This window comes from Diachasma alloeum, unplaced genomic scaffold (assembly GCF_001412515.2).
Source record: "Diachasma alloeum isolate Michigan unplaced genomic scaffold, Dall2.0 Dall_scaffold_00360, whole genome shotgun sequence".
Taxonomy (NCBI): Eukaryota; Metazoa; Arthropoda; class Insecta; order Hymenoptera; family Braconidae; genus Diachasma; species Diachasma alloeum.
The window spans coordinates 149,634-175,614 of NW_021680499.1; the positions used below are offsets into that span (position 1 = coordinate 149,634).

General features: G+C 36.0%; 4 protein-coding genes and 1 non-coding gene across 6 annotated transcripts; 3 read left to right on the forward strand and 2 right to left on the reverse strand.

Annotated features, from left to right (window-relative positions):
• Window positions 1-5,445: 5,445 nt before the first annotated feature.
• Window positions 5,446-8,864, reverse strand: LOC107041274 (60S ribosomal protein L31). The gene is made up of 3 exons (XM_015261749.1): window positions 8,789-8,864; window positions 7,587-7,813; window positions 5,446-5,628 (listed from the first exon to the last, which is right to left on the reverse strand). The coding sequence occupies exons 2-3, from the start codon at window positions 7,805-7,807 to the stop codon at window positions 5,478-5,480; spliced, it is 372 nt and encodes a 123-aa protein (XP_015117235.1). The 5' UTR covers window positions 7,808-7,813; window positions 8,789-8,864; the 3' UTR covers window positions 5,446-5,477.
• A 248-nt stretch (window positions 8,865-9,112) lies between these two features.
• LOC107041284 (THO complex subunit 2) lies at window positions 9,113-18,074 on the forward strand. The gene is made up of 13 exons (XM_015261767.1): window positions 9,113-9,274; window positions 9,522-9,565; window positions 9,736-9,827; window positions 9,915-10,028; window positions 10,109-10,224; window positions 10,305-10,435; window positions 11,188-12,692; window positions 13,805-15,656; window positions 16,292-16,437; window positions 16,511-16,571; window positions 16,869-16,930; window positions 17,024-17,088; window positions 17,754-18,074. Exons 1-13 carry the CDS (start codon window positions 9,207-9,209, stop codon window positions 17,782-17,784), a joined length of 4,287 nt encoding a protein of 1,428 aa, XP_015117253.1. The 5' UTR covers window positions 9,113-9,206; the 3' UTR covers window positions 17,785-18,074.
• Window positions 17,903-23,049, reverse strand: LOC107041286 (golgin subfamily A member 6-like protein 22). Its single transcript, XM_015261768.2, has 4 exons — window positions 21,932-23,049; window positions 19,640-20,318; window positions 18,774-18,904; window positions 17,903-18,635 (listed from the first exon to the last, which is right to left on the reverse strand). The coding sequence occupies exons 1-4, from the start codon at window positions 21,964-21,966 to the stop codon at window positions 18,146-18,148; spliced, it is 1,335 nt and encodes a 444-aa protein (XP_015117254.1). The 5' UTR covers window positions 21,967-23,049; the 3' UTR covers window positions 17,903-18,145.
• LOC107041287 (60S acidic ribosomal protein P2) lies at window positions 22,202-24,266 on the forward strand. Of its 2 annotated transcripts, none has more exons than XM_015261769.2 (4): window positions 22,202-22,311; window positions 22,699-22,871; window positions 22,957-23,055; window positions 24,079-24,266. In XM_015261769.2, exons 2-4 carry the CDS (start codon window positions 22,700-22,702, stop codon window positions 24,147-24,149), a joined length of 342 nt encoding a protein of 113 aa, XP_015117255.1. In that variant the 5' UTR covers window positions 22,202-22,311; window position 22,699; the 3' UTR covers window positions 24,150-24,266. The 2 variants fall into 2 exon arrangements, with proteins under 2 accessions (XP_015117255.1, XP_015117256.1); XM_015261770.2 differs by having other exon boundaries at window positions 22,218-22,311; window positions 22,690-22,871.
• LOC114841364 lies at window positions 22,550-22,625 on the forward strand. Its single transcript, XR_003783104.1, has one exon. It is a non-coding gene; the product is annotated as a small nucleolar RNA Me28S-Am982 (small nucleolar RNA).
• Window positions 24,267-25,981: the final 1,715 nt, after the last annotated feature.

Consider the following 25,981-nt stretch of genomic DNA (forward strand, 5'->3'; position numbering starts at 1 on the left):
TCTGATAAAATTCTGAATATGAATAAATCTGTTACGGTTCTGCACAAATGATTTTTGTGGTGGAAAATTCATTGTTTGTAAATTATTTATAGAAAACGCTCGTAATTCTTAAAAATTGAATTTTTAAAATTAATTCATACATCTTCATCCAAAAGTAAACTTTCTAATTTTTTTAAAGATTTTGCAAATGTTCAAGATTCAAATTTAGACTTGCAAAGTTTGAATAACAAAATCGTTGTAAAATGTCCGGACACTTAGGGTGAAGTGGAGCTCAAATAAAAGCTCTGGTGTTCTAATACAAAAGTTGAGAAATTCGATTTTTTTGTACAATTTATTCTATTGAGATATTTTCTATATAATTTCCTCGGCTCAAATTTTCCGGGTTTTTTTCAAAAGAAATTCTATGAAAAGAAAAGAAGAATGGAGTGAAAAAAACTTAGAAAATGCGAGCCGAGGAAGTTCTATAGAAAATATTTCAAGAGAATAAATTGTGTAGAAAAATCGACTTCTATTGATTTTTTCTATAGAATATTTTAATAGAATCGGCCAAAAACTAATAGAAAATCCAACAGAATTATCTAGCGAACTCGCTCGGTTTTTTATTAAATTGTTTCTGCATTCATAAGAAAAACCTGTTCTCTAGAGATATCCCTTAAAGGCTAATAGCCTACCCCATTTTGTAATTTCCCTTCAATTTTTCATTTTTATCAACCATTCCATCTTCAATTGAATTGAGAGAATGACTACCTTTTTGATTTGACTCCGGGGCTCATAAATTCTGTGTCAATAAAAATCGAGGACCTATATATGAGTAAAAGGAAGAAGACGGAAGGGAGATGAAAAAAATGGTGCGACACTTGCCGGGCACTTGTTCTCACGAGCGCAAACAACATGGAAACGTCGACCCTCACTCTTTCGGTGTTTTTTTTGTCTCTCCAAATCCACCGGTCCCGAGGGATTCACGGCAGCAACACGCTACAGCGTGCGGTATGTCGGGCTCGACGCTCGGACGGGGGTAAAACCGCCCTATCCGTGATCACTCACCCATCCACTGCGATTCTTTGGTGTGTGGGTGCAGGAAGAATCGGGGGGAGAGTGTGTGGATACACGCGGGACTCCGCTACATATGTCCTTGATTTGTCCGGAGAATAATATTCTCCTGCAAAGTTGATTAAATATTGGTCGGTGCAGGGCCCCGTGGGACGCCCGACAATTCGCTAGGAATACAATTTAATATCTCAACGCCTGGGATGCGATAGTTCACGGCGGGTATCTACGATGTTTTGTCCTATTTATTACTGCATTTTTTTTGGGAGGACAATGATTATTATTTTTCTATCAAATTTTGGGAGTATTGATGGATGCGCTTGGTAATGGAGGTAGTCGCAGTAACAGTACTGCAACCCTATCCAATTTTACTTGACTGCAGCTCCGGTAGTTGATTCCGAAACGCACTCGATAATGGGGGCACGTCTTTTCAACTACGACATTTGAATTGCATTTTTCAACTACAACTTATCAACTAGTTTTTGTGAAATTACTATTTTTTTAGGAATTTTTTCAATTTTCATTTTTTTAATTCTCTGCTTTTCGACAGATAATGTGATTCAAGTCAACTTAACCACGGAACTAATATATTAATGATTAGTATCATACAAAGATTCAATTTATTTTTACAATTACAATTACATGAGATCAATAATTTAGTATTAATAAGTTGTTTTTTCAAAGAATTTTTCATGATTTATTATTTTGGGTATATTTTGTTTGAATTGTTTACATTTTGGGAGATTTAGGGGATTCAGTCTTCAACTAGACGACATTTCAACTAGAACATCTCAACTAGTTTTTGTGAAATTATTATATTTTTAGGAATTAGCCGAAATTTTTTCAATTTTCAGTTTTTTTATTCTCTGCTTTTCAACAGACAATCTAATCCAACTGAATATACCCACTGAACTAATACATTAATGATTAATATCATACAAAGATACAAATTGTTTTTACAATAACCATTACATGAGATCAATAATTTAGTATTAATAAGTCGTTTTTTCAAAGAATTTTTCATGATTTATTATTTTGGGTATATTTTGTTTGAATTGTTTACATTTTGGGAGATTTAGGGGATCCAGTCTTCAAATAGACGACATTTCAACTACAACATCTCAACTATTTTTTGTAAAATTACTATTTTTTTAGGAATTAGCCGATTTTTTTTTCTTTTTTTTTATTCTCTGCTTTTGAGCAGACAATGTAATCCAACTGAATTTATCCACTGAATTAATACATTAATGATTAATATCATACAAAGATTCAAATTGTTTTTATATTGACAAATACAAGAAATCAATAATTTAGTATTAATAGTTGTTTTTTTAAAGGATTTTCCATGCTTTATTATTTTGTGCATATTATGTTTGAATTTTTGACATTTTGAGAGATTTAGGGAATCCAGTCTTTTCAACTAAATCGTGCGGATCATAAAAAAATCGAAAAAAATTTAAAAATTGACAAATCAATGCGAAAGTAATAAACGAAAACAAAAAGCTTCTTCACTAGTTGAACTCAAAGTTGAGCATTTGCTGCACATTTCATAGGATAAACAATGAAAATCATTAATACAAATAACAAAAAATCTCAAAAAATAGTAATTTCTTAACTATTCTATGCATTTTCATCAAAAAGTAGATTTCCTCACTTTTCCTCAATAAATAATGTTACGCAAATGGACTGAATGAACGTCTATTAAAAATTACCGAGAATTTGACATGATTTATGTGAATATCTGTAGAATAATTAAAGATTAAAATCTTGGAGTCACGACGGATGTGAATCATGGTACTGGCATTATTAATTCAAACATATGACATTCCATTATGAAATGGCTTCATTCAAAACCACCGGAAATGGGGGATCGAATTTGAGAACAGGAATGAATCTCTTGCAGAGATTCCGCGACTCTCGAAGTTAAGGAGAAAAACAAGAGAGCTTTTCCAAAACCTATTACTTCAGGAGATATTTGCGGAATAATCAATACAGAATTTTCAGACTTCGTGAGTGCACGACAGAATAAATTTTGGACAGAAAATGCATGATGAATTGCTATTAACGATTAAAATTTCGTAATTAATGGATAATCAGTGTCATTCAAATTGCGTTCTGCAGCCAGACAAGTGTTTTAATTGAATTAAAGAATGTAAAAATGTAAAAATCACAGCGATAGGGAGAGAGGTTGAAATGTCTGAAATTCACTAATGATTAATTGCAAAAAGACACTTGCACATATTCTCGAAACTCTAGAAATTAATAAGAGAACAAGGGAGCTTTTCCAAAACCCATTACTTCAAGAGATATTTGTGGAATAATCAGTAGAGCATTTATGGTCTCGTTTTTTTCATGAGTGCACGACAGAATGAACTTTAGAATGAAAATGCATGATGAATCGCCATTAAGATTACAATTTCGTAATTAATGGATAATCAGTGTCATTCAAATCGCGTTCTGCAGCCAGACAAGTGTTTTAATTGAATTAAAGAATGTAAAAATGTAAAAATCCCAGGGATAGGGAGAGAGAGTGGTGAGATTGAAATGTCTGAAATTCACTAATGATTAATTGCAAAAAGACACTTGCATATATTCTCGAAACTCTAGAAATTAATAAGAGAACAAGGGAGCTTTTCCAAAACCCATTACTTCAAGAGATATTTGCGGAATAATCAATGGAGAATTTATGGTATCGTTTTTTTTATGAGTGCACGACAGAATGAACTTTAGAATGAAAATGCATGATGAATCGCCATTAACGATTACAATTTCGTAATGAATGGATAATCAGTGTCATTCAAGTTGAATAAACTTCATTTGAAATAAGGAATGGAGCGAAATAGCTCGCTAGAAGACTTTTATTCAAACTTACCCGTCATTTTTATTTGCCTTTCCATTCACTTCAAATAGTTTTTCAGAAACAAACCGATGTTTTTTCGAACAAATGGAGACTTTATTAGTTAGAAATGAAATTGATTAGATTAGATTTTTTATTAGATAAGATGTATAGCCTTGCGTGGCCTTTTACATTCCCACCGGTTACATAGTACTTGGATCTAAACTTAGTTTTTAACAGTCTACTCATTTTTTTTATCACATTGGGACTTATATTTATCTTCTCAATCATATTCAATATAACAGTTTTCTCTTATCATTCTTGTTCTTCTACGCTTATACTCTTGGTTTCAATCATTTTGTATTTCGATAAGTGTCTATACACAGACAATTATTTCTTTTTTTTTAGAAATGAAATTGTTATTTAGCTGAGAACAAAAATTTAATTTTAATTTGATTTGAATCAATTTTTTTCATGAATGAACCATCGAGTTCATAAAATGAAAAAATTTTCATTTAAGGTATTTCGTGCGAATGAGGTAAATAATGACACTCATCTGGAATTCTTATAGAATGTTTATCATCACAATTGGAATGTCTATGAATTTTTATAGAGTTTTTTCCGGTTTCCTTTTCAAGTTATTAACGATTAAAGTCGCTGCTTATACATGCGCTCTTATGGAGATTTTTCTGTTTAGCGTGAAACTATATTATCAGCTCAGATGGTAACGCAGTTTCGTGCTAAACAGAAAAATCTTCATGAGAAGATCTTCATGAGAAGAGAGCCTATGGAGAAGAAGCGACTTCAATCATTAATAACTTAAAAAGGAAATCCGAAAAAAGTCTAGGAAAATTCACAGATAATTCAATTGTGATTGTAGACATTCTATATGAATTCCAGATGAATCTGATCATTTAATTTTTTCGCACGAAACACCTTAAATGTATGAGTTTATCAATTGCCAACAAAAAAACTCCTAAAATGAATAAAAAAATTTCAAATGAAGTTCTATTTGATTGAAATAGGTCATTCCTCTGAGTTTTCAATGGCTTAAATAGTAGTCGTTCATTGTTCGCTGAAAAAATCAGAAGAGAGAAATGTAGGAAGAGTAGTAGGAAAAGAAATATAAAAAAAAAATAGTAGTCCTTCATTCAAGTGTTTAAAATCTGAGCCCAAGTGCTCGGCAACTGATGCACACGAACCTCCAACAATAAGCAACCCTAGAATTCTCAATACTTCGAATGAGAGACCCAAATCAATAAATCCCTAATCTCCATTCACATCTTACAAGCCAACCATTGATAATTACCATCTCCTAAATTATTCCCCAATAACTCGATTAAACAACCGACGGTTAAATTATTGATACCGGTGGAAATAGAACCGTTGGCGCAGGTCATTCACTGATTCATCTCGACTCGACGTACACAATTTCTCCCAAGAAATGATTGATGCTGCATTGAGACCAGATTGAGGCCAATATACAGAAATCGTAATGAGTTTTCAACTGATGACATTCGAGAGGGTGTAATTCTGGGATTTTGGAGCAATGATAACGCAACTGACGAGCCAATATTATTTATTAATGAAAAATTTAATCTTGACTTGCGTCAACATTTTCTGTTTGCAGACTCTTGAAGCTCACGACGGGGATGTATGTGACCAGAGTGTACAGCTTGTTGGCGGAGTCTTCGTCGTCGTTCCTTCTTCGGCTCAGGCGAACACGAACTCTGAATGGAACGTTTCTGAACAGAAATGAAAAAACAATACATGAATTATTATCGATTGTTGATGGATTCCAGCATTGTCAATGTGTTTTAATGCCACTGACATTTTTTTATCTCATGTAAATTATTTTCTTATTTTTATTTTTTTCGTTTATTTAAAGTCGTATTAAGAACGAGGTTCTCAGCGACTTTAGTCAAAATTTGGCAAATTTCGATTACATATGCTTTTGATTAATTCATTATATTAGATGGTATATTTTCATTAGTTTGAGGAGTTTCAATATTTTTCCCACATTTTTGTTCTCATTCTATTTGAATTATTTTCGTTCCAAAGGGGTTAATAATGAGTAACAACAACTTATGACCAATTTAATTTAATTTAATTTAATTAATTATGGGTAATTATTAGCATCATGGAGATGAACAGTTTCATTGGTTAATAATGGTTAATAATTCAGTAACGAAGCAGTCAAACGGTTTAAATCGATTTTGGCTATTGGCCAGTTTTCAATGAATATGTCGAAATCTAAGGGAGATAGCAAAATTTTTCTCATAACCTTTTTAGTAGCACTCAATTCGCTCTACAAAAAAGGTCATTATGAAAATTTCGCTATCTCCCTTAAATTCGGAAATATTTCTGGAAAACTCAAGTGAAGACTGAATTCTTTCGTTTATTTAAAGTCGTATTAAGAACGAGATTCTCAGCGACTTTAGTCAAAATTTGGCAAATTTCGATTACATTTGCTTTTGATTAATTCATTATATTAGATGGTATATTTTCATTAGTTTGAGGAGTTTCAATATTTTTCCCACATTTTTGTTCTCATTCTATTTGAATTATTTTCGTTCCAAAGGGGTTAATAATGAGTAACAACAACTTATGACCAATTTAATTTAATTTAATTTAATTAATTATGGGTAATTATTAGCATCATGGAGATGAACAGTTTCATTGGTTAATAATGGTTAATAATTCAGTAACGAAGCAGTCAAACGGTTTAAATCGATTTTGGCTATTGGCCAGTTTTCAATGAATATGTCGAAATCTAAGGGAGATAGCAAAATTTTTCTCATAACCTTTTTAGTAGCACTCAATTCGCTCTACAAACAAGGTCATTATGAAAATTTCGCTATCTCCCTTAAATTCGGAAATATTTCTGGAAAACTCAAGTGAAGACTGAATTCTTTCGTTTATTTAAAGTCGTATTAAGAACGAGATTCTCAGCGACTTCAGTCAAAATTTGGCAAATTTCGTTTACATTTGGTTTTGATTAATAATTCATTATATTAGATGGTATATTTTCAGTAGTTTGAGGAGTTTCAATATTTTTCCCACATTTTTGTTCTCATTCAATTTAAAAAATTCTCGTTCCAAAGGGGTTAATAATGAGTAACAACAACTTATGACCAATTTAATTTAATTTAATTTAATTAATTATTGGTAATTACTAGCATCATGGAGATGAACCGTTTCATTGGTTAATAATGGTTAACAATTCAGTAACGAAGCAGTCAAACGGTTTAAGTCGATTTTGGCTATTGGCCAGTTTTCAATGAATATCTCGAAATCTAAGGGAGATAGCAAAATTTTTCTCATAACCTTTTTAGTAGCACTCAATTCGCTCTACAAAAAAGGCCATAATGAAAATTTCGCTATCTCTCTTAAATTCGGAAATATTTCTGGAAAACTCAAGTGAAGACTGAATTGGCTTAATTTAGTTTGACCACCTCGCTACTGAATTGGTTAATAAAACTTCTCCTCTGCATTCCTACGATAAAACTGTATGTCCCATAAAAGCCAATATTGAATCTCGAAAGGTACAATTGGGTGATCTCGTAAACATTTCTCTTCAGTCATTTGAACTTTCATGAAGACAACGATTTATCAATAAAAAATTTTGACTACCACTTGTTACTTCTTTAGTTCCTCCTCGAAATCTCAATATTGAAATAATACTTGGAGAATTATTTCTCACCTGATACCCTTGGACCAGAGTTGTTTGTTGAGACGAGTGTCAATCCTGACATCAGGTGTGCCCATCTGTTTCTCCGCGAATTTACGGATTTCCTTGATGGCCCTTGGTGCACGTTTCTTGAACCCAACTCCATGGAGACGTTTGTGAAGGTTTACGGTGTACTCGCGAGTCACCACTTCATTGATGGCACTCTTGCCCTTTTTTTCGTTCGTCTTGGCCATTGTCACCTGCAACAAAAATGGATCAGGTAAATGCCAGCCAAAATCCTCTCCCTCGATTTCCTGTAGGAAAAGGTGAGGTCAAATCAACTTCATTCAATCATCAATATCGTTTGATCGAATGATATGATTTGAATTAATTAGGTCTCATTTTAAAACCTGAAGTAATACGTTTAAAGTGGAAATAAAAATGTGAAATTTCTCGCCGTGGTTTTTGAGATATTGAAGATTAAAAATAGTCACTTTGAGCAAATCTCCCCTATTTAATTATTTTCAGACTTCGAGGTAGTTTTGGGAAAATATTTAGATTTGTAGATTTTTCGGGGGTTGAATTCCTCTACATAGAAGGCCTTAATGAACATCCGTCGGTGTTGTTTATAAATTTCTCTTTGGAAATGAAATAACATAAGTTAGATTAAATAGTCTGTCTTTAATCGTCAATATCTCCTGACCAAATGGTACAATTTCGATGAATCAAATCTCATTCTCAAGTTAAAAAAAAATACTGTCAAGATAAAAAAAAATTCTAGCGTTCCCCTCTTCCCATCTGTAGTTATTTACGATCAAATACAGTTCATTTTACCCTTCACCCCCAACATTCTAATCTCTCTTTTGTTCACCCTCCACTCTCCGGTCTTAAGATTGAGGTTAACCCTGACAGTCATAAACAACGAAAACATAACCAACAAATTGTTAATAACAACAACACGACCCCTTAACAAAAAACAAAGCTCATCCCACCTCGAGACCCCGCCCTCCACTAATTCCACCCCAAATTAAATGTCATTAGACTTTTAGATGTAAACAAACGTCTCCCCCATGTGACACGAAAAATCGCCCTTTATCACCACTCAATCCCAAAAATATCGACATAATTCTCCCCAGAAATTAACAACGATTATAATTCCACTGAATAATATTACAATTCACCACAAATTGTGTGGATGTTATTAGATTATCATTTCAACAAAAATCCTTCATTACCTCTCCGACAAATGGATCTACTGAAAAGAACTTCAAGCCGCGTTCACATAAGGCAACAAGTGACCGCTTCCTGTCGCCTTCCACGCCGGAAGTACCAGCGGCTCTCTCCACTTCCGCTGAATAAAACTATTCAAAATAAACACCGAAAAATAAAAATTGACGTTAACAAAAAAAAATTCCATTTTTAACTGCACGATTTTTCCTCTCGTTTAATTATTATTTTTCGCTGAAAAAAAAATTAGAAGTTGCGAAAGAAGTTTTTATTTTGAAGACTAGACGATGTGTTGAACAGTCTCCATATTGAAATTGAAAAGGCCCCATGAACCACAATGGCGTCGACAGTGTAACGTGCGTTGTTGATGCGGTTGTGTTTTTTAACAAATTGAAGAACCAAATATCGTGTAATAACAAATGAAAAATGGCGATTAATAAAGGGTGGCATTCTGATTTATGGAAAACATGGGACAAACATGGAAAAAATGATTAGTAAGTGGTAGTATCCAGGCATTTAACGACAAGGAGAATGGTGGTACATAGGCAAAGGCGTATTGTTTGAGGCTTTCGATTTCATCCCCCAATAAATAAATGATAACTTTCACTGGGAAAATAAATGATTCATTGATAAACCAGATATCTGTTTTTATGGGAAATAAAGTATTGACGGTTGCAACTTTAATATTCCGGGTATATCGCTCTACCGAAGAGTTAATTGTCGATTAACCAATGTTTGCAGCCTCAAGATAATCAAGCAGAAGTATAAGGAAGGCGACACTACAGGTATGTACCACAGAATAGGCGGGATAACCATCACCAATCCACCATGTTCAGTGTTTTTAAAATTCCTTTGTTCCCTTTCTGTGCATGAAGGTCATCCTAATACTGGTGAAATCGTTGATTGAGGAAAATAAACAGCATTCTTTAACTCGAAATAACATTATTCGTTGTAGAATGGAGACGAGGATTGTACGAATTGATCTCAAATGGAGTCCAGGGGAATGTAAAGAAAGACAATGTGGTATCTACCCTTGGAGAACTTATCGTAAGCATCAATTATTCGTGTGAATCGATGAAAATTATTGATCCTGTGAATTAATCATGTTATTCGTGGTTTAATTCATTTTTTTAGAGCATCGATGCTGCCATACCCTCCACTATTGTGGATTTATTCACCCTGATAGATGCGGAAGTGGTGAACGACAACAGAAACAATTTTTATTACATCGTAAAAGAAAGCGAAAAGGTAGGCTACTCTTTCTCTCGGGAATCTCCTCTCTGGTCCAGTTATTTTAAATGTTTTTTGGTTTTCCTCCTTTGGCACAGTTTTTGACAGATAGGATACTCAAAGAACGACTGGAGATTGACACCCTGCAGGACGTTGGAATTCTTAAAAATCGAAACTTTAACACAAAGTTTGTTAAAGTGAAGACAAAACTCTTGTATGTAGCAGTTGGTTGTTTTGTTTTGGCGTTTTTGTAGTTATGTGTCTCATTGTTTTTGTGGTCTTTGTATTCTTCAGTTACAAACAACGGAAGTTTAATCTTTTTCGGGAGGAGAGCGAGGGGTATTCGAAGCTGATAGTTGAATTGATTCAGGAGAGACCTGCCAGTGAGGTTTCGAATACTTTAGAAATTGTCAAATCTCTCATAGGTAAGAAACAAGTGAAAATTTGAAAAAAAAAACGTCAGATTTTACGTTTTATTTAATTTTTTTTTTTCTATTTTATGTTGAAATGGTGAATATTGATGAGTTCAAATTTCACGTCTTCGGGAGGTTTTTTAACTTGGTTTTCGAAAACTCTACATTCCAAGGCTTTAGCTACTGTTTCTTACGCAACTAATACTTATCGGGTTATGGTACTATAAACAATTACTTACCTGATGACACATTAAATTTTATTTTTCGTATAACTTGTGTAAAAAGATTTTTTTCTCCCATGCGTTTACAGACATATAATATGTACTATATATACTATACATATATATTTTTTATATTATATAATATATACGATGTTTTATATAGTATATATTATATAATATATACGTATATACAATCTTATATATGTATTTTTTCATTACAGTAAGATTGAATTCCTCTTTGTTTACAATTACTGTAAACAAAAGATTACAATACATAAAAAAATATACATAGACGTCACATTAAATTACTTGATAAGCAGAATAGAGGCTTCAAAAATCGTCCCACTGGATTTTTCCAAAAATCAAGAAAAAATAATTTTCGGAAAAAATAATCTAATTATTGAAATAGCGTGGAATGCCTCAAGAACTCTTCAAACCTCCACTTCCTGCCGCTTCGAAATCGAACAAACTTATCATGTTTCGCCATTTCCCCCAATGAAAACCTCCAACCCCAGCCACCAGAATAAAAAAAAATGTCCCCAGGTTACTTCAACCTCGACCCCAACCGAGTCCTGGACATAGTCCTGGAGACATTCGAGAATCGCCCGGAGGACGATGCCCTCTTCATTCCCCTGATAAAATCCTACATGTGTGACGAACAAGTCCTCTCCGAGGTCCTGGGTTTCAAGTACCGTTCCACAGTGGAATCCACCCCGTTCTCCCTGCAGAAGCTCACAGCCCTGATGCTCCAGCACAAAGTGATTCACCTAGACAACATTCTCCCCTGGCTGGTCCCGGACGACAAGACCATCATCAAGGACCACGAGCAGTCGATGCGTTCAGCAAAAGAGTACGTTCGAAAGATGAGTATAATCTCGACGAAAGATCGTGAGGAGGTGCCAGAGGAGCGAGAGCCACCGCAGGACAAGTACTCGGGGAACCAGAAATTCGGTCTGTGCGAGGCACTGCTGGAGATTGGCGCCTGGGAGGTGGCCCAGAGCCTCTTCAGTCGTCTCCCAGACCACAGCCTGACAGACCAGAGGCCCATAGCCCTAGCCCTCTGCCGAATGGTCCAATCGATAGTCGAGCCTGTCTACCGCAAACACTGCATCATATCTCCAAAGCTCCCTGGCAGGAGGATCCCACCCCTGAACAATCCCCTGGCTCCACGACCTATGAACGATCTCAACGACATTCACGACCAGCTCTTGCCAATGCTGATAATCCTGGGACCAAATTTGCATCACGATCCCATCCTGATGTACAAGATAATGAGGATCTGTCATGCTGCCATCAAACAGCACCCACTGGACTCCAACAAACAGCCCATCGACAGGAGCAGCAGCGTCTACTACGATATTCTCACGATCCTGGACGTTGCCCTGCTGCCCTCCCTCTCGTTTATGGACTGCAACTGCTGTGTTGCTGAGGAGATGTGGAATATTCTGAAGTATTACCCTTATCAGAATCGTTATTGTCTGTATGCCAGGTGGAAGAACGACACGCCCATGCAGCATGCTGCATTGCTGCGCAAACGAGCAGATGCCCAGAAGAAGATCAAGTCCATCATGAAGAGGGTGAGCAAGGAGACCATCAAGCCTGTGGGGAGGACCATTGGCAAGCTGACTCACTCGTCCCCTGGGGTCCTCTTCGACTACATTCTCATTCAGATACAGCTGTATGAGAATCTCATTGGACCTGTTGTGGACTCACTGAAGTATCTGACCAACATCTCGTACGATGTCCTCGGGTACTGCCTCGTGGAGGCACTGGCTGGGGCTGATCGCGACAGGTTGAAGCACGACGGCAACAGCATATCCCAGTGGCTCCAGTCCTTGGCGTCCTTCTGTGGGGCCATTTTTAAGAAATATAATATTGAGCTCACGGGGCTGCTTCAGTATGTGGCTAATCAGCTGAAGGCGCAGAAGAGTCTTGATCTGTTGATACTTAAGGAGATTGTACAGAAAATGGCCGGGGTGGAGGCTGCTGAGGAGATGACTGCTGATCAGCTTGATGCTATGGCTGGTGGAGATCTCTTGAAAACTGAGGTATTTTTTTTTAGCATTGAGTTTTTGAACTTTTTTGGGAGGAAAGATATCCAAGGACTCTGGCTATTTTTTCTCCAGGGTAATGATTGTTAATTTTGTTTAGAAACTTTGCAGATCGGAATTTGAATCTTGATATTGAAGCATTAAAAAATATTTTAAAAATCTAAAAAATTGCTATTTTTGAAAATGACGAATTTTCTACAAATAATTTATAAACAATCGATTTTCCGCCATAAAAATCATTTGGTCAGAATCGTAACAAATTTATTAATATTCGGAATCTTACCAGAAATCGATTTTATGGTTAAAAAAAAATCAGGCTTCTTAAAGTTTAAACAATTTCAATTATTTATTCATAAACAACGAATTTAAAAAAAATTATAATTCTGTGCAAAATGTAATTTGACTGACGTTGAAGATTCATGATTTTTTCTCAAATTTTTCTCATGAAATTTAATTTACAAATTTAATAATTGAAAATGGTTGAATCTATAGTTGAAACTGTAAGAAGTACTTGGATATCCTTAAGTGTTTTGTTTTTTTTATTGTTAAACATTAGAGCTTTCTTTCCAGACCCCTTTGGCCCTAGGTTGCCAAACAAATGTAAAGAAGTTAAAAAATTAGGAAGTCTAATATCTCGATTTTCGAATGTTGTGTCAATGACAACCGTTCCCCTTTACTCCACCTATCCTTTTTCGAAAAGATTCATTAGATACAAATTGCCACTTGAAGATTACGACCTTTTGTCATGAGTAATTCATGAACAAGATTTTTTCGGGTTGAAAAAAAATTAATTTCTAAAAGTTCAAGCAACTCCCCTCATTAATTATCAAGAATAAGGCATTTAAAAAAAGTAACTTTTATCAAAATGTAATGGTAATGACATTGATAATCCATAAAGTTATTTAATTATTTCTCACGCCCCTCAACTGACAAAACTGATAATAAAAAATCTCCCAATCTGAGCTCCAAAAAACACATTTCACCCCGAAATTTATCCCCACGTGCTCCCAACCCTCCTCACCTTCCCCAGCCCAACTCCAGTAGCCATAAAGTATTATCCTCCATAAAGCAAAACTCACAGTTTCCCACAACTCCCCCCTAATTTGCAGGCTGGTTACTTCAGTCAAGTAAGAAACACAAAGAAGTCGTCCCAACGTCTGAAAGAGGCCCTAGCAGAGAACGACCTGGCAGTGGCCCTCTGCCTCCTAATGGCCCAGCAGAAGCACTGCGTGGTCTACCGAGAGACCGACAAGTCCCACCTGAAACTAGTGGGCAAGCTCTACGACCAGTGTCAAGACACTCTCGTGCAATTCGGCACCTTCCTCGGCCAAACGATGACAGTGAACGAGTACGTTGAGCGTCTCCCCGGGATGCACAACATGCTCCAGGACAATCACATCCACGCGGACGTGGCCTTCTTCCTGGCGAGACCGATGTTCGCCCACGCGATAAACATAAAGTACGACGCCCTCCGCAAAGTGGACCCCAACTATAAGAGAATGTCAGCCTCAGTAAAACAAGCGAAATGGGCAGAGGCAGCGCAAGCAGTGATGGCCCCAGTAGCTCTGTCAGTTCGTCCCCTGCACCCACCCAAAGTCTGGGAGGACATATCCCCCCAGTTCCTGGTGACCTTCTGGTCCCTATCGATGTCCGACCTCTTCACACCAGTCGACAGCTACCAGAGGGAGATCAACAGACTGAAGCAGCTGGCAGCGCAGGCTGCTGACTCGAAGGACATGAACGCCAGCAAAGGAAAAAAGGAGCAGGAGCGCTACACAACTCTGATTGACAAGCTCCAGGACGAGAAGAAGAAGCAGGAGGAGCACGTCGAGAAGGTCCTGGCTTACCTGAGACAGGAGAAGGACTCGTGGTTCCTCTCTCGCAGCCCCAAATCAGCCAAGAACGAGACAATCACTCAGTTCCTCCAACTCTGCCTCTTCCCAAGGTGCACATTCACAGCTGTCGATGCAATGTACTGCGCCAAATTCGTTCACACCATTCACTCCCTGAAAACAGCCAACTTCTCCACTCTCCTCTGCTACGATCGTCTCTTTTGTGATATTACGTACTCGGTTACCTCTTGCACTGAGAATGAGGCCAATCGTTATGGACGATTTCTCTGTGCCATGCTGGAGACTGTCATGAGGTGGCACTCGGAGAAGGCCATTTTTGATAAAGAGTGCAGCAATTATCCTGGATTTGTTACCAAATTCAAGGTCAGCAATCAGTTCTCGGAGGCTAATGACATGGTGGGATTTGAGAATTATCGCCATGTGTGCCACAAGTGGCATTATAAGATCACTAAGGCCATTGTTGTGTGTCTGGACTCCAAGGATTACGTGCAAATCAGGAATTCTTTCATCATTTTGATCAAGATTCTTCCGCAATTTCCAGTTATTGCTAAACTCTCGGGGATTCTCGAGAGAAAAGTGGAGAAGGTGAGGGAGGAGGAGAAGGGACAGAGGCAGGATCTCCATGTGCTGGCGACTTCGTACAGTGGACAGCTGAAGGCGAAGACTCCACACATGATCAAGGAGGCTGAGTTTCATCATGTTAATGACAGGACTGCCAAGAGCCAGGAGGGGGCGAACAATGAGACGAGTGAGAAGGTCAGCAATGGCATCGGCTCGAAGGAGGGGGTCAGCAATGGGGAGAGCAGGGAGAAGGAGAAGGAGAGCAAGGAGGCCAGGGAAAAGAGGTCTGCTAATAATTCGGGGAATCATGAGGTGGTGGAGAAGGTGAGGAAGAAGGAGGAGGGCAAGGATGTTGTCGAGGTGAAGGAGAAACATGTCAAGAAGGAGGAGAAGGGTGAGAAGGACGATGAGGGGAGTGAGAAGAAGGAGAGGAAGTCCAAGGAGGAGAGTTATTATGGAGGAGGGGTGGATCATTTGGACAGGGATCTCTCTAGTGTCTCGAATAGTAGTGCTAGCAGCTCGGGGCAGAATCAGGAGGCGGAGAGAGGTATTATCATTCATTTTACGAGTGTTGGAAGTATTTTTTTTTGAGGATGTTTTGGGATAATGGATTTAGAGGAAGATTATCAGACGTTTTTTGGAGAACACATAACTTTTTTCTCGTGAAAAAAGTTATTCATGAATTTCTCTGAGCGTTTTTTTTTTCTTGATAATTGTTGATGATTGTTTGTTCATTTCGGGGAAAGGTGATGGAAATCAAGAAAATTCAGATAAATATATTCTTGAATTTTTAATGGAAAATTCAAGTGAGTTGCGAAATTCTCATATTTCTGCTGCTCAAACATGTTGAATTTTCTTGAATTTTCAATCTAAAATTTCACGATTTTTTCCCCTAAATTGAAGTCAATGTCATTCTCCTCAAAAATAACTTTGTCGTGAATTGATAAACTAGGATAAGTGCATTGAAAAAAATTGCCAAATCGCTTCCATAAATTGTTGTTAAAAAAATGCACTTATTCTAGTTTACCAATTCATCACAGAAATAGTCAACTGTCCACAAAAGCCTTCTCTGAACCTTTTACCATCCAAAACTTTATCCATCCAAAACTTTTCGTCTCTTGATAATTATTCATTTATTTCACTCATCCTCATAATCTGATGAATGGTTTATTGATTTTTTAGAGCCCAAGAGGAGAAAAGTAGAAAGCATTCCTAAAGAAAGCAGACGTACTGAGGCTGCAAGTGAAAAGAAAGAAAGATCTGCTAAGACTAAAGTTAGAGATGAGCAGAAAGAGCTCAGACGAGAGAAAAAACTCGGTCGTAAGAGGGTGAGTCTGATTAATTCAGTTCCGACACAATTATTAGACGTAAATATATTTTTAACTTAATTTTTTTTTATAGGATCGAGCAGAGGAGGTCGTCGTTGCGGCTGAACAGAAGCGGAGGAAAGATGATGATCGGGGTTGGTGATTTGAATTTTTAGACGCCCTTTTACTGTACTGTGCCATTTTTTAAACAGTATTGTTATTATTATGATTATTATTTCTATTCTTTGACTATTTTTGAAGAAGAAAGAATTTTTGAAAGTGTTTTTTTTTTGTTTTCATGATAATAAAAGATTGTTTTTATTTTGCTCCTGAGATTTACGGATTTTCCCAGAATTCTCCAAGCAAAGGAATTCCGTACATTTTGTCTTGATTATTTCTCTCTCCCTCATCCTCCTGACTCCAGTATTTTGATAAATACAATTTGGTTGCAGCAAAAAATACCCACCAAAATGGCGACGTCCCTGAGCACAGAGAGAAACATCACTACAGCAAGGTTCGTAGAACCAGAAATTCGGAGAATTTCACGTTATTTACGAATTCCAGGGTTCTGTTTGTATTTATTTTCTTTTCTTTCTGTTTTGTTTAGGAAAAGTCTCCTTACACGAAGGAGAGGACCCACGAGCGTGAGGGACGAGAAGGCAGAGACAAACAATATCCTTTTTATAAATGAATGATTGATAACAATCGTACATTGTTGGAAATTTTTATCATGTTATGGTTCCACTGAAATTTCAGGCCATTTCATCATTGACATTTTGTGAGTCAATGGAAAAATTAGTGGAAATTACAAATTTTAGTGCAATTGTTCTATAAAAATTTATAGTAATCAGGAAAATTCAGATAAATATTTTGAATTAATTGAAAATTCAAGTAAACTGCGACATTCTTGGTTTTCTTCTGCTCAAAAATTTCGAATTCATTGGGTAAAGTTAAATTTTACCACATTGTAGTTTCACTGAAATTTCTGGCTATTTTGTAATTAAAAAATTCAAAAGTCAATGGAGAAATCAAAGAAAACTAAATTATAGTGCAATTATTCTATAAAAATTAATAGAAATCAGAAAAATTTAGACAATTTTGCATCTTCCTGCTGCTAAAAAACTTGAAATTTCAGTAAATTTTCAATCTGAAATTTCATGATTTTTTCCCTCTAAATTGAATTCAATGTCACTCTCCTAAAAATGACTAGTCAACTGTTCATGAAATTAATAATTCCATGAACCAGCATTCATGGAATTATTTCATGTTTGATATATTTTTTAATGAATTAATTAATGAATTAATTACCATGAGATTTATCCTTAACAAAAATATACTAGGAGGAGTTCAGATCCCAAACGAAGATGATGTAAACCAACTGACGGAGTTTGACTTACATTTTATATTCCCACGTTTGAATGTTGTATGTAATAACAGCAAATCTTTCAAAGAAAATAATAATAACAATGATAGAAGTAATAAAATCTCAATAGTAAATAATTTTTATATTAAATCATCAAGAATCCAATTTTACACAATAATAAACGAAAAAAAATGAAACGAATTTCTAGTATAAACTGATTCCTCGTGAATTATTGTGTGTGCAGTCTCTCTGTGATAAATCCACTTTTAATGAATAAATAATATTGATGAAATTATCGAGTAGTACATAATTTGTTCAGTCACACAGGTGCTCGGAATTCTCGGATAGATTAAAGTGAACTCTTCGTCATAAGGGCGAAGTTATCATTGCGTTTAAGTAGCAGTTGTCAGCCTTCATTGTCTCTTCCTCCAGCCTCTTTAATCGTTGCTTTGCGTCCTGAATGATATCGTCGGTGGAGCTACTCTCACTGAGAACGGTCTTCGAGGGCTGAACTGGTGGAATCGCCTTCATAACTTCACTATTCGCGTATTTTATCAGCTGGGCTTCCTCGAGTTGTCTTGACAGCTTCACTGCTCTCAGCGTCAACTCCTCTATCCTCAGCTTCTGCTCGTGGACGAGATTCTGCAGCTCTCGCTTCTCTTGATCGTTCAATTGCTTATTCGTCTCATTGTTGCACTTCTCAGTCTGCGTCGATGCTTCATTTGTACTTTTTCTCGAGTCTTTGGTCTCTCTGTTCTCTTTATTCGGAAGATCTTGTTTCACTTTTATCAACTCTTCCTGGAGATTTTTCAGATTCGCCTCGAAGTGTCTGTAACTGTCTCGTTCCTTTTCCAATCTGTTATGTAGGGGAAACAGAAGAGTAATATTATGTTGTGGTATTCGTGCTACAAGTCATCTTCGTTTTAGAAAAAACGTAAAATCCTGGAGGAATTACGTCTCAGAGATAGTCAAGATTATTGTGTATGCATTTTACCTCTCAGCTTCTCGTTCTAGTGAACTCTCCTTCACAGCCAATTCTAATTCTTTTCTGTACATCCTACGTTCCTCTTCTTTCCTGTCTTCATGGAACTGTTTCTCTTTTAAATTTACAGCTTGCATGAAACCCTGGGACAAAATAAAAACCAAAATGTTAAATACTTCATGTATTTGGTAGATCAAATGATGAAATTGTCTTTTTAATAACACGTTCAACTCAATCGAGAAATCGGAAAATTGAAAAAAACGCGAACAACATTGAAAATTACATTTTTTCTCCATTTATTCTATGGGAAAAATTTTCCAGTCTTTGTGAGAATCTGTTTTCCTAATAGCAATGGCCAATGAAAATGTTACAACGCAAGAATCGAAAGATTTTCGTCTTTCTATGTAACTTCTTTCGCTTAGATTCCTCACCTTCAATTTTTCCATTTTTTAACTTGAATTTTCTTATGAAAAAAATGGAGTGAAAAAGTTTGAATGATCTAAGACGAACCATTTCAATAAAAAATATCTCAATAGAATTAGTTGTAGAAGATCAAACCTAGGGATTTTTTCTCTAGAAAAAATTTTCTCTTAAACGTTTCAATTAAATACGTTTTTAAAAACACGCAAAAAACGTGTAAAATTTTTCAATAAAATTGACGAAAACAACAGAATTTCTTATCGAATGCTTCGAATTTATCTCTGAAATGTTTTCGTACGTAAAGTGATTATCCCAATGCCTGAACTTTTATGAGCTCCAAAAAACGTGTGTTATGATCATCTAAATATCTTCGTCTAAATGAAATTTAACGTTTAATACCAACAACTGCATTATCGCAGCTGGGACAACGTTATTAACAAATGACTCATTATTTTTACCTGGACTTGTGCCAATTTTTCGTCCAAAGTCATCATCTGCTGTTCAATGTGAGAAGCTCTTTGCTTCAGAGCCTCCTCCTTCTCCCTCAGCTCACTATCAAACGACTCCTTCTGCCTGATCAATTTCCTCTTAGCTGCCACGATTTTAATACTCTCCGCAGTGACATCGCTTTCAGGAAAATCAGTCTGGGTCCGGCAGCTTTTGGTGGGGACTTTAAAATCCTCCCTAACTATCTGAACACTACTCTTTGGCTTGCTAAATTGGCTAACATATTTCAATATCGATAATAGCAAGGGCATATCATTGCTATCGTACTCAGCGATGATGGCCTGGCCATCAGGCCCCTCTGGGCTGATCCCCAGGGTCTCCAGCGTATGGCAAACGTAATCAGTCTGCAGTTTATTTCTGTCGGTCGTTTCCAGTGCCTCATCATCACTCTTCGGTACGTGCTTGCGGAAATTGACGAGCAGAGGGGCTTCGCTGGCGAATACCGATACTGTGTACGCATAATTGTGATTCCAGAGGTACTCCGCTATCAGCAAATCGTAGACGTACTGCTTCGCTGATTTAGGACCGATATTCGCTTTGTTCAGTGTCATATCTTTACTTTTCAAGGCATTCACCAGGTTCTGACGAAGATGAGTGCGAACGTTTGATATTATTCCGCATCTTTCGAACCTGTTGCATAGCAAGAGTAATAGAATTGGTGATGAATTCCATTTAGGGGAGGGTAGGGTAAAATGGACACTTTTGACTCTTTAAAAATATTCCTGGCGTGTTGAGTTGTTCATGAAATGGAATAGTTTTATTTTTCAAATGAAAAAAAAATGATTCCTCTTTGTGATGAGCTTAGGCTGAGCTCAATTGATAAATCTGTTTCTGAGTTATGAATATTTTTAAAAGAGTCAAGTGTTCATTTTACCCCACGCTCCCCTATTGGTTGTCTGCACACCTTTTCGGAGTTTTACATTTTGTTCTCTCCGACCTCTTATCGATTAAAATAAAATAAATGAAACTTTGGCATGGTAATGCCGTATAGACTACATTGACAAAGAGTACAGAGTCAGATGGGTAAAAATAGCACCAAAAACAGAAAAATCACTGAAATATTCTGGAAAAAAGGAAGATTGAAGGGCGTAGTTGATGAATTTTTTTATTCATCAAAGTTGATAATTTTGAGAATGCGAAAAAATTGTTAATTTGATTCTGCAAATGCTGGTTGTTGGCGAATGAATTCAAGTCCATATGTTTAAAAGAAAGCAGGGGAAAAAACTGAAAAAACATGTGTTTAGTAATTTGCGAATATCTTGGGAATGCATAATTTTGGAGAATTGTATAACATCATTGTCGAAATGAGTGCAATTTATTTAGTATACGAAACGTTGTTGATGAATTTTTTTACTCATCAAACTTAATAATTTTGAGAATGCGAAAAAATTGTTAATTTGATTCGGCAAATGCTGGTTGTTGGCGAATGAATTCAAGTCCATATGTTTAAAAGAAAGCAGGGGAAAAAACTGAAAAAACATGTGTTTAGTAATTTGCGAATATCTTGGGAATGCATAATTTTGGAGAATTGTATAACATCATTGTCGAAATGAGTGCAATTTATTTAGTATACGAAACGTTGTTGATGAATTTTTTTACTCATCAAAGTTAATAATTTTGAGAATGCGAAAAAATTGTTAATTTGATTCTGTAAATGCTGCTTGTTGGCGAATGAATTCAAGTCCACATGTTTAAAAGAAAGCAGGGGAAAAAAATGAAAAAACATGTGTTTAGTAATTTGCGAATATCTTGGGAATGCATAATTTTGGAGAATTGTATAACATCATTGTCGAAATGAGTGCAATTTATTTAGTATACGAAACGTTGTTGATGAATTTTTTTACTCATCAAAGTTAATAATTTTGAGAATGCGAAAAAATTGTTAATTTGATTCTGTAAATGCTGCTTGTTGGCGAATGAATTCAAGTCCACATGTTTAAAAGAAAGCAGGGGAAAAAAATGAAAACATGTGTTTAGTAATTTGCGAATATCTTGGGAATGCATAATTTTGGAGAATTGTATAACATCATTGTCGAAATGAGTACAATTTATCTAGTATACGAAACGTCATTCCAAGTTCAAATTTCTGCACATCAGAAGGAAATCTATCACGGTAATCTTCGAAGAAGCGCATCTGTTCTCCCAATTCAAAGATAATTACCAAAAACTGTCGTGCAAAGCGTTAGCGACGCACGACTGATCCCAATGTTTTCGGAGCAATTACGAAAAATAATGCGACTTACCAAGCATAAACTGTAGAGTAATAATCGCCATCCATCCCAAACCCCTCAAATACCAAATAACACCTATTTACACATCAATCTCTCCTCAACAAACTATCCTACACTCGTGTTGTGAGCTTTCCAACAACAAACAATTAACGCTTACGAAGTTTTTCCCGTTTTCTTTCCCGCGACGACCGGAAATAAATAAACTGATAGAACGGAAAACCCCGCACGAATGGTAAATAGAGGCGCTGAACATCGTGGGCATTCTGAGAATTATTTTGAAGAGGTGGCCCCTCTAGGTTGGCTGCCGCCTTCCTCTTTCATTTCGTTTCTTCGCCGAGAACGTTCTGTTACATTTTAGCGTGATCCACGTTTCGTGTCACCACGACTTAAAAGTAAGTAATTAATTTAGCATCAATCGTTAAAAATATTGATTATAATGGTTTGTTCATTGTTTGAAGTTACTGAATCAATGATTTGGGAGTGGAAATTTATTAAATTCAACGCGATGTTTACGGATGTGCAAACGTGCTCGGATGGCCTTCGCCATGAGCGGCGTGTGTTCCATTCTTTTTTCTTTCATTCGAATTTATTTATGACTGAGATTGGAGAATCTCAATTGATCCACTGGATTTTTCATGATGATTGCAATTTATCACCATCTTTCGACTGATTGGCAGTGATGTTAAATTATTTCCTGAAGATTAAATGTTAATATCGAGGGTATCAGGGGATTGATGAATGTGAGGTTAATCAATTGTTTTTCACCATTGGTATCCCAGAATGCGTTACGTGGCCGCTTATCTTCTGGCTGTCCTTGGTGGCAATGTCTCACCTTCCCAGGATGCCATCGAGAAGATCCTCTCCTCGGTGGGAATTGAGTCGGACGCTGAGAGAGTCAAGAAGATCATTGCTGAGCTCAATGGAAAATCAATCGAAGATTTGATCGCACAGGGTGAGAGAACATTCTGCTCCTGATGGAGATTGTTGAATAGTTTAGTTGAGTGCAGGTACTGATTTATTTTATTTGGCTTTTTCAGGACGTGAGAAACTCTCCTCCATGCCAGTTGGTGGTGGTGCTGCTGCACCAGCTGCTGCTGCTGCTGCTGGAGCTGCCCCAGCTGCTGAGGAGAAGAAGGGTAAATTTTTACATTAAATTTCACTTTTTTTGGGTTGGAGTGGAGTGGAAAAAACAAGATGATTTCCTAAATTTATTCACATTTCTCTGGAAGTGTTTTTGAAGTTGAAGACTGAGTGACGTCAGCTCCTTGTTTACAAAATTCAGGGGGATGTAGATTGAAAAATCAGGAATTCAATGCGTTATGAGGGCTATGGAAGCAATTTAAGACTTTCGTGTAGTGGAGAGAACAAGATGAAGTCCTAAAGTTATTGAGATTGCTCTTGTAATGTTTTCAAAGTTGAGTACAGGGTGACGTCTCCTCCTTGCTTAAAAATTCAGTTGTGTGGAAATTTTGATCAAGTACATAAAAAATTGTTAGATTTTTGATTTTATTAAGGATTTAATTTTGAAAGATTCAATTTTAAATGATTCGATACTGATAATTAAAATATCTCAGGAGAAAATTTGGGAAAAGTGTCAAAAGAGTAGAGTAGTAGAGAAACAATTCCAGAGTTCTCCCGGATTGTTATAGATCTCAAAAACAATCCTTTAATTTTCTTCTTGATTCTGTAAAATATTGAATGAAATAGAGAAAAATCAGACAGATTTTATTCTAAAAGATTCGATGCTGACGATTCGGCGAACAATTCAGTGAATTATTGTAGAAAAACCATAGTTTTATGATTTCCACAAGTTCTTTACAGTTAATCTCCCATAAATGCCCAAAACTTGAGGTTTAGGGACAAAGGTCTCGAGATATTCCCCGAAAAATCCTGCAGATTCAGGAACAATGATGATTAAACTCATATTTCCTTAAAACTTAAAACGATACTTAAAAAATTTTAATTTCACCACTTCACTCCTCAATTCTCCCTACATCCAATAAATTATTTAAATGATGACCACAATTCCCGTACCATCTTTCGTCTGAATAATACTGATGGCTATTTTTCCACCTGACAAAGCAATTCCCTTCAACTCAACGACACCCTCAACTGTATTCTTGTTTACTGAACCGTCTGTTCAACATTTCAAATTGCAGAAGACAAGAAGGCCGCCAAAGAGGAATCCGAGTCCGAGGACGATGACATGGGCTTCGGTCTCTTTGACTAAGCAACTACCTGACAGCAAAAAAACAGACTATTCACTAGCAGAAGTGCAACATATGCATCATCAGATAGATTGTACGTCGTTGCATCTGCTGCTGATGAATAAATGATTTTTTTACGACTACTGTTTATTTATTCGTAAAATCCCTCTCTCCTCCAATTGCACTATAAAATCGATTGCCAAACGCAATTAAAATTCCATCTTCACCGTCACTCCCTCTTTATTCTCTTCGTGAGCTCTTCTGGTTGAAGCACTCAGGAATTGAATGATTGACTCTACCACGTTGCGACGCAGGCGCTTTTCCCAATCACGTGATTGTGAATTCCACGTAGCTGGTGCTTGAAATTACGAGTGGAAGAATTTGTTTCATGGGATGCATAATCGCAGTAAAAACCCGTCCATAAATATTCCCCCCAGTTCTCCAACAGGCGGAATGCAGAGAAATAAACGAATTTTTCGCATATTCATGAAATAAACAATCGTTTGAGCTTTCTTCAATAGGAGAATGGGGAATATAAATAAAACACTCGTCTCGGATGAATGCCAAGTGCAGGTCTATTATGAAGAAATCATAAACAAAAGCATCAGCCAGATGAATGACAAAGTCTCTCCGAGGTCTGAGCAGTTATTCAGAGATTTTCAATAATCAAATTGTTACATTTGAATTAAGTTTGAATGTAATAATTAAATTATTGTATTTGAACTTAATTTAGATTACGTTTTGGGCGAAATTTTTACTTTTGAAATATTCATTTTTGATGACTAAATAATGGAAATTGTTTGACCTTGGGAATATTAAAGAATTAGCTACGATTTTAAAATATAGTTTACAGCACAAAAAATTGGAAAAATTAAATCTTGCGAAATAAGTTGAATAGTAAAATCGAAATCTACAATTTTTTTCTGTGAAATCTTTTCTGTTGTAAGTAAAGATTTATTGGACATAGGCGAATGACGGACAATTCATGATGCAAGGGAGTTCTGGGATTTACAGTTGAAATACAATACTCTTTCCCAACCTAATTGTTTTCTCAGAATCGAAGAGAAAAAGAAACAAAAAGGAAAACAATCGAAATTATCAGAACAAACTAACAAAGGCCAAAGACAATAAAGCAGGGCCCAAGATTCTTGCCCAATAAGCGCGCGATTCAAAGAAAATTAAAATGAAGGTGAATTAAATCGTCTCGAACAAAAATGAAGATATGATTACTATTTTCCTAAGTCATGAATTAATCCTCTATCAGGATAATTAAACCATTTTTATCTAAATAGACATGATTCAATGAATTTTCCCTAAAAACATTGTTAAAATGACCAGAAAAATGTCAAAGAGAGTTTTGTTCGATTGGAACGCGTTATATCTCAATATATAGAATAGAAGGGCGTTTATTCAATCAAAAATATTCAATCGAAGAAGTTAATAAACTTGGATTTTTCTAGATAACTTATTCTCTCCAAATATTTTCTACAGAATTTCTTCGGCTCAAATTTTTCAGGTTTTTTTCATTCCTTTTTTTCCCTTCTTATCAACCAAAAAACTTGAAAAATTTGAGCCGAGGGAATTCTATACAAAATATCTCAACAGAATAAGTTGCATCGAAAAATCAATTTTTTATACTTTTTCTACACAATATTTTCTATTGAAGATAGAAAAAAGAAGAAGAAGAAATATCAATATCTTCAATATTGAAGATATTGATTCTTTCAATAGAATCGTCCAAAAACTAGTAAAAAGTTCAGTAGAAATCAAATAGAATTGTTTACATATTCGATCTTCTTCTTCCATAAAATTCAATTCCAACCCCTAACAAATTGTCTCACTCATTATTATAACT